Below are 14,809 nucleotides of genomic sequence, written 5' to 3'. Positions count from 1 at the left end.
CAACAGCGCAGAGGCCCTTTAAGACAATTTAATCTAAAAGCAAGGGATACACGTGGCGGATACCATCCCCGAGCGCACAATATGATACATCCGGAGATGGTCCCCGCCAGGTGCAAAGACTATTGCAGTGCAGCACTTTTGTGCTGCGATGGGAACTAAGGTCATAGGCTATTGATTTGAATGTTGGATGGACTGGATATCGGGCTATGGGATGAGACTAGCGGACACCTGCCGTGACAATCAGTCTCAATATTGTTAAAGACAGGTGGTGACTCGCCAACTCATTGAGTGGGCCCCGCAATGGCCGCACGCACAGTGCGACAACAGGGCAACACTTTGGAGTGGCTGTAAAGTTGTCGAGAGGTGAGTCTGCGGTGTGCCAGATCCCGGTAATCCGTTCAGCAGGCCGCCGGCGTTATGACATTTTACACTTCCAACCTGGAGCATAGGTCCCGCTCTTGCGACTCCACTCTGGCCGGCCGGTCAAGGCAAGCGCAGAGGCGAGGGCCAGATGAAAGTGCCCTCTGGAATAGGGGTCCGCGGTGTCGCCACTCACCGTCAGCTCGCCACAAGCTGCCCCCGCGGGGTTATTATTATTATTAATAGTGGATAATGTTAATGACCCTTTTCGCTTTTAGGGCCCCCCCACATCTGGCGTCTTTCGAGCGTCGGCGTCTACACTTCTATGGCCGACGTCGACGCAACGTCGACAAAGCGTTGACGCAACTGCGCAGCGACGTCATTTTCCATAGCGCTGGACCGACGCCGACAGACGACGACGCTCGAAAGACGCCAGATGTGGGGGGGGCCTTAGACTGTAAAAAACTGGGCAAGTGCGAGTCGGACTCGCGCACGAAGGGTTCCGTACCACAATGCAAAAAAAAAAAGAAAAAAAAGAAAAAAAAAACGGTCACCCATCCAAGTACTGACCACGCCCGACGTTGCTTAACTTTGGTCAAAAATCACGTTTGTTGTATGGGAGCCCCACTTAAATCGTTATTTTATTCTGTTTTTAGTATTTGTTGTTATAGCGGCAACAGAAATACATCATCTGTGAAAATTTCAACTGTCTAGCTATCACGGTTCGTGAGATACAGCCTGGTGACAGACAGACGGACGGACGGACGGACGGACGAACGGACAGCGAAGTCTTAGTAATAGGGTCCCGTTTTACCCTTTGGGTCTGGAACCCTAAAAATGGTGTTACTATACTACAACACTGTTAACTAGGTCTACCGTCAATATCGAATGGAAATAGTACATTTCGATGCTAGTGCGGAAGGTATGTCATTACCTCACGAGTACCGAGATATCTTGCCACGAGCCGCAGGCGAGTGGCAAGACTCGGGACGAGTGAAGAATGACATTTCCGCACGTGTATCGAACGACGTTTTTTAATACAGTTGCGAAAAAATAAGAAAAACATTGTTAATCGTACACTAAACAAAAGTGGTAACAGTGACAGCTCGGTTAGACGTCGTCTTTAAGTATATTATATCTATGGGCGTTTGGCAGCTATTCCGTTCCATTCAGTCAACTTATTAAGAACGGAATTTTCAATATTGAATATTAAAAAATAAACGTGTTATAATGATGAAGAGGTAAGTAATTAAATATGAAATATGTAATATTTTTCGTATTCTTACATTAACGGTAGGTTTTTATGCTGATTACGACGTTTAAAGGAAACTAATATTAACACTCATCAATAAGTAGTCGTGAATTGGAACAAGTATAAATTTAAAAAAATTGGAAAAGTAAAAAGCACTAGTTCGAGATAACCAACTTTCCGCACGCTAAACAGCTACGTAAAGTAGCACTTTTTGAGCAACTGTATTAAAAAAGAATTATCTGCCTCTCTATCGCACTTGCTTATGCGAGCGACAGAGGCAGTTTTTGGATTTTTCTATGTTGGCAGAGGACGCTTTGACCTTTGATGCACCTTATGTCTTTGCAATACGGTTTAATATCAGTTAACAATGTGGACGATCGCGATGGTACAGTCAAGTTCATAAATATGAATACATTTCTTCACCTTAATTCCATTGCAATAAGCTGAAATAATGTATACATATTTATGAACTCAACTGTGCAACAGCTAGTGGTAATATGCGAGAACCTTATGTGTGCGGGATAGAGTTCAAAGTTGTTTGACGTTTAGAGAGTGTAACCTTGAATAATAAAATGATTTGAGTGCTTTGTTTGTACGAGTATGGTCACGCTTTTATTTGATTTGTTGGTTAGTCATGCATTTGTGTTTGTATATGTTTGTATACTGTTGAAAGGAAATTTCTTGTGTTGTATATGTTTCAACAAAGAGATATGCATATTTTTGAGTGGGTAGTCATGTTGGTAACTGATGGGGCCACTACGTTACACATTCACTCTCGGCCTTTCTTCGGGTCTGTTAACGAGTGTGTGCAGCCGGCAAGGCTATATGCATACTTATGTAAAGACTTCCAATAGTAGCTATCAACCTATATGGCATACAAATCATCAACAGAGCTCGGCAGGGGTGAGCCATTTTGACGTCACTTATGTCAAGTGTAGATATTAATATAGATACACCTTAGAAAGAAATATTAAAATATAACTTTATTAATTATAATTAAACTAAAATTACCATTCCTTATGTACAAATAAACTTTAATAGTAGCATATGGATGGATATACATATTATTTGAAGAGGTTTACTAAAAAAGCTTGCAATAAAATTCATTTGTTTTAATGGCGACGTAAAGATCGTAGCGGAAAGGCAGCCTAAATAAAACAATTTATTTAGTTATTAAATTACACCACATATACCATCCAATGACAAGGCATGTCCATGTTGTGCAAACTTTGAAAACAGCTCACCCGAGCTGAGCTCACCCGCCGAGCTCTGATCATCAATGTCAAAGACCTTGTGCCATAAGGCCCATAAGACACTGGATGCTTGAAGAGAAACACATAATTGAGTGTTTTCCAACACTTTCCTTTGCATGTGTAGTATACATATGTTGGGTTCACCTGCTCTATTAACAAAAAAGTAACTTGAAAAGAAATCAACTTTATTTCCTTTGCATAAAGTTTAAAGTAGTTTAATCCATGTATGTGGTTGGGGCTATAATATTGAGCAATATAATTATAATTGCTTATTAATGCCTATTAGTTTTATTACCGTAAATTGCACATTAAATAAGTCAATTAGGTAGTTTTCACATGGCTCTGCATTAGGTGATCCACAGCAACTCTGATGTGTGAGCAAACCACAATTAATACCTCTGGCCATGTGGTACTTACTATTACAAATACTTTATAGTGTATGGCTAGCCAGAAATAAATGGCTTTTACATACATACATACATACATCACCAGCTCAGTGACCCAAAGAGGATCTTGGCCTCTGACACAAGAGAGCGCCACTCTGCCCTATTCTGCGCCACTTCACGCCAGTTGGGTATTCCGAGGGTGGACAAGTCTTTTTGAGCTTCGTCACTCGAGCGGTATCTGGGCACCCCAGATACCGTTGGAGTGACGAAATGGCTTTTATTAATTATATTATTCAATTACTTATTTATTTTAATGAAAATGAATACATAGTTTGATTTATAGGAATACAAATTTTATATATTAAACTTATTTATTTATTTACGGGCCTGATTTAGTTAAATTATATGACAGATAAAAACTGACTTAGATTTAATTGTATAGTTTTAGGTTAAATTTGATCTCACTGTAACACTTTATCAATGTTATGTACAGTCACCTGCAATAATATGTTACACAACGAAGGCAGCAAAAATATCTGACACGATTTTATTTGTAGAGTCATAAGAGCATGTCACATATTTTTGCGGCCTTCGAAGAGTAACATATTATTGCAGGTGACTGTACTCCGTGATTGTCATATGTATCAGTATTTATTACCTTGTAAAATGTTTTAGCGTAAGTTATAATATGTATGATGTGGGTGTACTTTAATAAATAAATAAAAAATAAAAACAGCAATTCATAGCAAATTCAGGCCAGTAAAGCGTTTATTAATAATGCCATAAGTTGCTAAGCTGAATGATCTGATTTTGTCACACCCCTGTGTTTGTTTTTTGGCCTTTGTACTAATGACGAATGTTATTTTTCCTGTTTTGTTTTGTTTTTTTTGTACAATAAAGTGTTTTACTACTACTACTGGAGTCAGTTACGGATCGCTGCCATATATGATCCAAAATTTTTTTATTAAGCTATGAGCTTCATCACATATGATCTCTGAGTAATTCTAAGCATTTCTAGCCTCGGAGGCGATAAGAAGCGTGCGTCTAGTCGAGAAGGGCGGAGTACAAAGATGGCCGCCACCCGTCATCATTCAAAAAAATCTGTTCTGGTCTTGGTGGCTACTAGGGCAAGTATGGTATCATTTTCGTATAAACCGGAGACGTGGAATTCATTGCTGATATTTGTTTTTTTTCAGTTTCATAGTAATTTTGCAAGAAAAACGTAAAAAGATAAAAATTTGGGATGGAGGTTTTTGCTTTCAGAGCTAATAACTTTTGTATAGTGGCCAAAAGTATCATACAAAAAATACTACAATAAAGCGCAATTCATGCACCTTCTAAACATATACATGATTAGTAATATCCTACTGCAAAAAGATGGTGAAAAAATTATTAAATGACCGCAGCGCGGGTAGTTGCGACTCTCGCTAGGCGGCGTTTATCTTACAAAATGGTCGAGTACGAGTATCTACATAGGTAACTATGCTTACTTTGCTAGATTTTATGATGACGAATAAAATGCTTTCTGTATATTTAATGTCCGCAGTTTCCAGTACACAGACATAATTCTGGTATAGGTTAAAAAAATACACACAGGTATCCCCATGTCTAAAGAGGAGGGCGGCTCGCTTAACAAATAAGATCATGTAATTTCATGCAAAGGTTGGGTTAGGTTAGGTTCGTTAGTTACCTTTTATCCCTCAGAGCAGAAAATAGAAGCCCCGTGAGGCGGGGCTTCGTTGGTTTGTCACCAAGTCATACTTGCATAACCTATATTAGTATGACAAATATACATAGCTGTTATGATTTCTAAATGTAAGCTCTCCGCATAATAGTTATTTGTTTTACAAGGGGGCAAAGTTGTTGTTTAACCGCTCGTGCTAATATTGATACCCGATCAAGCGAAAGATTTCAAAATTGAACCACGAGCGTAGTGAGTGGTTCGAAAAATGGAATCTTGAGCGTTGTAAGGGTTTCAAAGAACGAGGGTTAAACAAAATTTGCCACCGAGTGAAACACAGAATTTTTTATCACACCAACCTGAAGCAAATATTAAATGTAAAATATCAAACAAAATCAAACCAAATCAAATCCAAATGAATGTTATGTGCAGGTTGAAGTTATTAATTAAAAACAACAAGTAAGTACCTATAAAATTACTTAAAGTGAGTTATAGCATGAAAATTATCGTGAAAAAAAATATTTTGCCTCTTCCTAAGTAGTACAATTTCTCTCATAAATACTGTTTTAATATTATCAGCAAAAATAAGAGCGCTATTTTATTAGAATAATTTCATTTATAATAGTTATTTCTCGGACCCAATTTTGGACCCGGGTATATCCTTAAACTACGTTCAAAAGAGAGGTATGGGCACTGTAAATGTCATCTCGCTTTGTGTGGTAGGGCACAGCACAGCGGATGTCATTCCAGATCTATCCGAGCAGAGCCCAACTGGGGAAGTACGTACTTACCTCCACCTTACAGAAAACACCGGTCAAATAACACTAGGCCCCACTCAAATCGTTGCAAGTGCATTAAAATTAAATATTCAAAATAAAAATAAAAGTGCATAAAATTATGTCTGTATGATGAATTATGTCTGGATGAAAGTATTTTATTCGTCATCATAAAATCTAGCAAAGTAAGCACACCTACGTATACGTAGATACTCGTACTCGATCATTTTGTAAGATAAACGACGGTCCGCAAGATAAACGAAAGTCCAACTACCCGCGCTGCGGTCATTTAATAATTTTTTCACCATCTTTTTGCAGTAGGATATTACTCAACGTGTATATGTTTAGAATCTGCATGAATTGCGCTTTATTATAGTATTTTTTATATGATTATTTTGGCCACTATACAAAAGTTATTAGCTCTCAAAGCAAAAACCTCCATCCTAAATTTTCATCTTTTTACGTTTTTCTTGTAAAATTACTATGAAGCTGAAAAAAACAAATATCAGCAATGAATTCTACGTTTCCGGTTTATACGAAAATGATACCAAACTTGCCCTAGTAGCCACCAGGACCAGAACAGATTTTTTTGAATGATGACGGGTGGCGGCCATCTTTGTACCCCCCCTCCCCTTATTGCCTCCCAGGCTTGAAATGCTTAGAATTACTCAAAGATCATATGTGATGAAGCTCATAGCTTAATAAAAATTTTTTGGGTCAACTTCATAACTGACTCCGCTATACTACTACTTTGTTTATGAATGTCCCTTGTGATGAATAGTGGTTGTCTATATTCTAAATTATAAATTATAAACAATAAAATATGATATCATAATATGATGTGACATAACAAATACTGAAACTATTTCTGATCTACTTAAATATTCATGTATTTATATTCTTACTGTGCTTGGTAACACTAACACAGTGGTTCCCAAAGTTGACTGGGCTCCGACCCACCTAACAAAAAATTCGGGACCCACCTCTTGACTGTCTTACGTCCACCACTCAGACTTTGCTTGGAATCCACCAATGGGTTGCGACCCATAGTTTGGGAAATGCTGCACTAAGAAATTTAATAAAATAATTTGTCCATAGAAGTGAGTCAATATTTTATAAGAGCTAATTTTTCTACATAATAATAAAATTTGACAAAGGAAGTTGTGAAGGCACACAAAATGTAGAGAATATTTCCGTACACCGCGGGCAGAACTTGATAACTCGAGATATTCTACCGAAGAAATTTGAACTTTAAATAAAATAAGGTTCAAATTTCTTCCATTTTTTCCCACCAGTTATCAACTTCTTCCTGCCGTGTGCGGATTTTATAGGCTAATTTTCCTTAAATGAACTGGCAAATTTCAGCTTAAAAAAAATGTACTTACAACACTGCTCTCAAATCCATCAGGGTTGAGCGACGGCATCAAATGGATCTCCGTATTATTCACCAGCTTCGTGACCCGATCATTCTTGCCGTAGTTGAGTATCAGGTACTTGGCCAAGGACACCACCAGCTCCCGGCCGACTGCCTCGTCCCCATGCATGTTCGCAACATACTTGAACGCTGGCCGGCCAGCGTGAGCCTTCTTCACATCCTCAGATATCTGGATAACTAACAATTCACGTCCCTCCACCGACTTCCCAATAGAATAAACTTTAGCCAGATCCGGGTGTGTTTTTTCCAGATCCGCAAACAATTTTACTAAATCATCATACTTTGTATATTTAGGTACACTTAGAAATGATTCATCTTCTTCTTCTATAGAACGCGGCACACATTCACTAATTAATACAGAAAATAAAACCAATACGAAAGTATTGGAACAGGTAACCATGTTTGCACCGAGAGCGGTCTGAAGGGATATTCCCGACAAAAACACTGACTACCCGATAATAACACTGCGAACGCTTATCGTTGTAACATTGCTGACTTGTGGTTAATTGCGGCCTGAGAGCAATTTATAAAAACAAGAGATAAGAAAGAAAACGGGAAATGACTCTATACGACAGCTGAGCTGACGTCACGTAGGCTGCACCGCACTTGACGGATGCTTGAAGTGTTGCCCTAAACCTTTTAGAATAGCAACCCGAATGTAATTTATGAACGCATCTGTAGTTGAAATGTTTGTTCGGATTCCTAGTCATGTGATATTGACTTCGTACATTAAATTTAAACAAAATGTAGATTTTAACAAAGATTCAGTAATTAAATATAGAAGGAAACTAGTTATTATAAAATATATATTATATTACACTAGATATTGTTAATCTTAAACACAAAATTGCTTAGAAGAATTGGCAACAACAAATGGCAAAACACCGACCATCCAAAGAATCTTGTGTGACAGCTGGATATCTCGTGTTTTATTCGTGGATGGATTTGATAATAAAACCATTAAAACAATAATTAAAAATCCTCTTCTATGATATTGACAATGGTTATTAACGAACTAACTTAAAGTTTAGAATAGTTAAGTTTGTGACGGGCAGTGTGACAGTAAAACGTCCTTTTTGTGATGGATAGTGCTAGCGGTAACGTTGGTGAAATGGGTCGGCGAACCGGAGAACTTTTAAGGCGTATCAACCGCTTCACAGACGGCCCCATGACGAGGAAGAAGCTGATAATACTCTTCCTGGTGGTCATCTTCCTGCTCCTCTACGTTGGTCCAACTTTGATGAGCTGGTTCTTTAACAGTGAGGATTCCGCGTCGGGTCAGAGTTTTTGCCAGAAGCAATTTTTAAATCCTTTCCAAGACGCTATCGGCGATTACGACGCTTACATGAGACCTGAGAGCGAAGCTACATTGTCCAGTGTACGACACAACTATGTGCCTTATGTCGGTAATGGCCTATTAGGCCTGGCTTTAAACCATGATAGTCATATTAATATCAAACATGGGCGGACACTATCGCTCCCTGTAAAATATCACCCTCTATACATCATAGAGGATCCAGACATGAAGGAATTTACTGTTGCCGAGTATAAAAAAGGTATCATAAACAGATTTCAATGTAGTAACAGTGGCTTACAGATTACTTATCAGTATTACGCACACAGAACGATACCATCACTGTTTGTGCAAGAAATTTGGGTCAACAATCCATCAAATAAACCTAGAAGTGTAAAAATCTCAACGCCTAGGGTGTCGGACTGGCCGACAGCTGTCAAACAAACCGTAAAACTTCACCAAGGAGTGGACACAAAGGAGTATGAGGTGGTCACCGGAATGCTTGAAATACCAGACAGTGATAATGTTAAAGCTGTTGCTATCGTGTGCAGAAAGCTTGGAAATACGATACAAATTGATGCACGAGATGGCTTGGATTTACTTATCTTGACAACCGTCCAATATAGTCAGCCTATAAAGAAATCCGAATATGCAAAGCATAAGGATATAGTTGAAACCAAAGCTATTTCGGAAATGGAGAAGGTCATTTCTCTAACCGGAGATAGAGCTGCCGCTAAGAAATTAAAGGAGAACCATGTCAGAGTCTGGCAGGGGCTATGGTATACAGGATTCTACATTTCAGACTCGAAAGTCCAAGGCATAATAAATGGAGACCGCATCAATGCTACTATCTATTCCATTCTGTCCCAAGTCCAGAGTTACGAACATGAGGAACATATAAAACCAAAGGAAAAAGCTGAAATTTTGCGTACACTTACTTATTCGGAAGGCTGTTACGGAGGACATTCAACCTTAGACGCATTTAATTTATGGAAACCTTTAAATAACCTAGAAAACTTGAATAATGTTGCTAGTGTTTGGTTGTTGACGTTAGAAAAACATGGCTGCCATAAACTCCTCAAAGCCGGAGCTAGTGGAGTCAACCAAGCTATGATACTAAGCTTTGGAAGCTTACGATTCAGCAACCAACATCTTGAATACAACATCCATCCTTCTAAACTACACAGAGACTTTTTATTCCGCAGAGTCAACTACGGAAACATGACACATGTTAACATAAGCGTAATAGTCCAGGAAGACAACAAAGCAGCTATATTTGTAGCCCTAGATCGCTCTGACAAGACTTATTACGCTTGTGATGCTGGCTGTCTCGACTCTCCTGTGCAACTTGGTCCGTACAGGAAATACTTCCCAGTGAAGTTGACTGATCCGTTAACAGCTATACTATATATAACAGCAGATCAGCAGCACATGGAAGAACTAAGGCATGCTATTCATGTTGTAGAAGTAGCGGAAGCCCCAGCGCATGAAAATCATGTAATAGCCATGCACAAACACGGTCACAGTTTGGGCGGATTAAATCCTCTATTCTGGATATCTATAATAGCTCTAATCGTCGTCTTCCACTTGTTCTTATGCCGGATAATCATGAACGAGTTCTGTGGCAGCGGTGTAGCATACAAACGCCTGTATAATAAGCCTTGAAGTTGCCTTATAATGTGCTTAGCTTGACTGATTGATCCTAGAATTCCTAGATATAGGATAAACTGGACAGTGCCACAGAATAAATAACAGTACTACCGTACAGAGGACACTTCCTACAAAACCGAAGTTTGACAGCAATTCAGAGACGAATCATGCTGTCATTGCTGTCCCTTTCTAATGTGTGGCACTATCCCTTTCGGCTATTTAGGGCTGTCAAAATTCAAGTCATTATTCTACCTGTGGTCGTGCACGCAAAGGGACGTCAAGTTGTGCCAACCCTAATAATTGCTCGGAGCAATGCTGAGCCGAACACAGCCGAGCATGCTCGAAAGGAGGAGTGTCGTCCCACTGACAGTGCACACAATCAAAACAAATGACTATCTAATCTTTAATGACAGATAAAAGTCTGGAAAATATGCAGTCGTTTAAATAATTTATAGTAACCAATTTTATTGTGACATCACAAATAAGGGCCCGTTCAAACCTCGCCAATATTGCGTGCGATTTTTAATACATTTCATCTATCCTTCTAAGGACCAGCCATACTAAAACAATCCAGAACCGATTGACCGTGACGTCACTACATTCGTTTTCATAATTTTCATATAAATTCCACATCAGCAAATCTTTTTGACAGTTCTAAAAAAGAAGCTTATCTGACTAGTAGGAATGTAGCCTATTGAATATGATTTAAATTTCATCGAACTGTATAAGTACTATAGGTATGACTTTGGCCCTTACGAGGCTATCCATGGATTTCGTTGTATATTAGTTGCTGGCATTGTATTGTATATCGCATGCAATTATTGATGTGGTTTATAGTTTGTAGAGGCCCTAAGATAAAAATTCTAATGATAAAATGAATCATTGTTGAATGTTATGAAACAAATATTTTCTGTCGCTGTTTGCGGTCATATTCTATCGCTTGAAAATTTTCAAACTTTTTGTATAAACCTTACCCTGTATAATATACTGCCACACTGAGCATAAGAGCAATAACCATAGAAGGTAGGATCCTATAGAAATGGTATACGCGTGCCTCCGTAAGGGTCAAAACAGGCAATGCGACACTATGATTGGTTGAATTTATTTGTTGCCAACCATAACCCGTACTAATTTAAGGAATGTGATGTACTAACCATAAAAAAATGTGAGACTGTGACAAGGACAAACAATTAATAGCGCTTTCGCTGCTACTCCTACTGAAAGATACATAAGACTATCCCGTTCGCTCATTTCCCCCACCCATCATGCCTTATCCAGTTAGGGCCCCCCCACATCTAGCGTCTTTCGAGCGTCGGCGTCTACAACTCTATGGCCGCTGCTCGACGGAACGTCGACGCAACTGGGCCTAGGGGCCTAAGGGCCCTGGGCCCCCCCACATCTAGCGTCTTTCGAGCGTCGGCGTCTGGTCAGCCCTATGGAAAATGACGTCACTGCGCAGTTGCGCCGACGTTGCGTTGAGCAGCGGCCATAGAGTTGTAGACGCCGACGCTCGAAAGACGCTAGATGTGGGGGGGCCCTTAAAATACTAGATTCATGGTAATAACTCATTTTGAAATGTCATTTAATTGTTTACCTTGTTCTCGTACTGTATATTATAGTAGTTTATGTGACTGCTACATAATAAAAGGCATTACAATACGGGTGTTGGTTTATGAAGCGAGCTGTAACAGGCGTGTCTCACTCCGCGATTTCGTTGCTTTGCTACAGGTAGCTAAAAGTACATCCGTTCGGCCCCAATTTTGGGATTTGCCATAAGCCGCGCGTGGCGCTGTCGCCACCTAGCGGCCATATCTGTGCTGATCGTAACAGACGCGTTTTGTTAGAGAGTGAGTCTTCTGCACTTAGTACTATTATTTATTCTGTGGCTGTAAGCGAGTTTATCTTTATGCTGGCCGTAACTTGCGGTTTTTTAATGAATCATAAAGGGTTTATGATATGTGTGTAGATAAAATATGTTATAAAATTGAAAGAGGAAAGAGATTTCAAAATTAGTAATACTTATGCTTAGTGTGGCAGTATAATTTGTCATAATTTTTATTGTAAGTGATGTTAAAGCATGTTTACAATTGAAAATCGTCCTAATATTACTAAAATACTTGGGTTAGCACTCAAAACATTGTTATAGATATATATACTTAGGGGCTGTCCATAAATTACGTCATCGATTTTTGACGATTTTTGACCCCCCCCCCCCTAAAATCATCCAAAAATCATGCTTCAAATGACTCCGTTTCCTCCTACGGCATGCTACCGTCATCCGATGTCCAGACCCCCCCCCTAATTTGAAATGACGTAATTTATGAATAGCCTTATATGACTCTAGGTGCCAGTTGATGTACAACCGTCCTCAGATCTATCAAAGCGGTCAAGGTGCTCAGAAATATCTAAATATGCAATTTAACGCCTTAATAATAGAGGCGTGTACAAATATTTGTTTGCCTTGGCTACTCTAATACCTATATCTGAAACGATTGTACACAACTTGCAATCATTCAACTCGAATAAAAGATATAAAAAATTTAATCATTTTTGAGGCTATTGTAAAATGCGCAATTCGAAGTTTTTAATCATTCTGATACTTCTGTATACCAATACTGTATGTACTGTGTGTACAGTCACCAATAGGTAGATATATGGGAGCGGCCAAGATGCTCACATATATCTGAACACTCCTCTGTTGTTGAGGCGTTACGCTACGTCTTACGTAGGCGAACAACGCGCGAACGCGGTGCGGCGCGGCGCGGCGAAAGCGGCCGCCGCCGCGCCGCGCCGCGCCGCGCCGCCTGACATTCGCGTGCAAATCGCGCCGCACCGCGTTCGCAACGAGATCGCTTACGTAGGACACTTCTATGGGCATCAAAGGATTGATTTCGCCGCGCCGCGCCGCGCCGCGTTCGCGCGTTGTTCGCCTACGTAAGACGTAGCGTTAGAGTGCGTGTTCAGATATTGTGAACACCATGGCCGCTCCGATATATTTGATGGCGACAACACCATTGTCGACACAGTCGAGTGAATCAACTTTTTCTTGTCTTCGTTGTCATGGTTACGATCTCCTGGGTCACTTTTAAACCCCTGGTTTTGTGGTAGGTATTTAAAATAACCAACCAAGAAATTAGGACATCCAAATCCGAAAATAATCGCCAAACGTAGAGCCTCGTCCAGCTTTTCTGAAAACCTATATAATGATTTTTAAATATCTTTTTCAAGATTTTCAAATAAGTTTGTACTACGGATGTTATGGAGAATAATGGAGATCTTTTAAGAGAAGAAATTATTAAAAAAAACCGGGCAAGTGCGAGTCGGACTCGCGCACGAAGGGTTCCGTACCATAATGCAAAAAAAAACGGTCACCCATCCAAGTACCTACTGACCACCCCGACGTTGCTTAACTTTGGTCAAAAATCACGTTTGTTGTATTGGAGCCCCATTTTAATCATTATTTTATTTTGTTTTTAGTATTTGTTGTTATAGCGGCAACAGAAATACATCATCTGTGAAAATTTCAACTGTAGCTAGCTATCACGGTTCGTGAGGTACAGCCTGGTGACAGACGGACGGACAGCGAAGTCTTAGTAATAGGGTCCCGTTTTACCCTTTGGGTACGGAACCCTAAAAAAGGTGGTGTTCCACTCTTAAAAAGTTTACTTACTTGGCTGGCGCGATGACCCAAAATGATTCTTGGCGTCCAATAAAAGTTTATAATATTTAATTTTAAGCAACTTGACTTGCATAGTCAGCACTTGTATTATTCATATTGTTGTATAATTAAGTGTAAATAATTTATTAATATTGAAGAATGCTTATTTAGTTCTGTATTATGTTATTGCTTGATCTCTTACCATGCTACATGAATATACTTAAATGTAATACTCAGCACGAAATGCATTGGACTTAGCCCCTAGCCCAGAGACCTATAAAAAGGTCTCCTGTTCTATTCTAATTTGAACTTTGTGTTGACAGAATAAAATTTCATTTTGCTTGGCATGGTTTGACGTATGGGCGGCAAGAGGTTAGAGGTCTCAACACACAAGAGCGCTGGTGGCCTAGCGGTAAGAGCGTGTGACTTTCAATCCGGAGGTTGTGGGTTCAAACCCTGGCTTGTACCAATGAGTCCGTCGGGACTTGTACGAAATATCATTTGATATTTACCAGTTGCTTTTCGGTGAAGGAAAACATCGTGAGGAAACCGGACTAATCCCAACAAGGCCTGGTTCCCCCTCTGGGTTGGAATGTCAGATGGCAGTCGCTTTCGTAAAAACTAGTATCTACGCCAATTCTCGGGATTAGTTGCCAAGCGGACCCCAGGCTCCCAGGAGCCGTGGCACTAAAATGAAAATTATTATAATCTTTACGAAGAAAACTGTTATGCACAATTAACCAACAATTATTTTTTTTCAATATATTTCGTGCTGACTGTACCTTAGGGACTGTCGCAATACTTTTTCTATAGTGATGCTGTAAACGAGATTTTAAATAGAAATGTTTTTGTTATAAAAGCTTTGTTTTATTGGGCATTGTATGGTTGTTTCCCAACCCTCCAAGGTAATAATTCCGTACACGGCGGGAAGAAGTTGATATCTGGTGGGAAAAAATGGAAGAAATTTGAACCTTATGTAATTTTATTTAAAGTCCAAATTTCTTCGGTTGAATATCTCGAGTTATTCTCTATCTCGAGTATTTCTTTCCGCCGTGTACGGAATT

General features: G+C 39.5%; 2 protein-coding genes and 1 long non-coding RNA gene across 3 annotated transcripts in view; 2 read left to right on the top strand and 1 right to left on the bottom strand.

The window, feature by feature from the left end:
• Positions 1-7,755, bottom strand: part of LOC134674486 (carboxypeptidase D-like) — a 72,183-nt gene extending 64,428 nt beyond the window's left edge. The window contains exon 1 of the mRNA XM_063532585.1: positions 7,094-7,755. Coding sequence (XP_063388655.1) covers positions 7,094-7,543 — 450 coding nt within the window. The 5' untranslated portion in view covers positions 7,544-7,755. The remainder of the gene's footprint in view (positions 1-7,093) is intronic.
• Positions 7,756-8,093: 338 nt separating this feature from the next.
• On the top strand, positions 8,094-11,384 carry LOC134674743 (uncharacterized protein KIAA2013 homolog). The gene has a single exon (XM_063532870.1). It carries the CDS (start codon positions 8,225-8,227, stop codon positions 10,100-10,102), a length of 1,878 nt encoding a protein of 625 aa, XP_063388940.1. The 5' UTR covers positions 8,094-8,224; the 3' UTR covers positions 10,103-11,384.
• Positions 11,385-11,619: 235 nt separating this feature from the next.
• LOC134674504 (uncharacterized) lies at positions 11,620-14,602 on the top strand. Its single transcript, XR_010099621.1, has 2 exons — positions 11,620-12,795; positions 13,033-14,602. It is a non-coding gene; the product is annotated as an uncharacterized LOC134674504 (long non-coding RNA).
• Positions 14,603-14,809: the final 207 nt, after the last annotated feature.

The sequence above is a fragment of the Cydia fagiglandana genome, chromosome 20 (genome assembly GCF_963556715.1).
Source record: "Cydia fagiglandana chromosome 20, ilCydFagi1.1, whole genome shotgun sequence".
Taxonomy (NCBI): Eukaryota; Metazoa; Arthropoda; class Insecta; order Lepidoptera; family Tortricidae; genus Cydia; species Cydia fagiglandana.
This window is presented reverse-complemented; position numbering and strand designations above follow the sequence as displayed.

Excerpts from the sequence above, each read along its gene's own strand:
- LOC134674743 (XM_063532870.1), top strand. The coding sequence starts at position 8,225 with ATGGATAGTGCTAGCGGTAACGTTGGTGAAATGGGTCGGCGAACCGGA.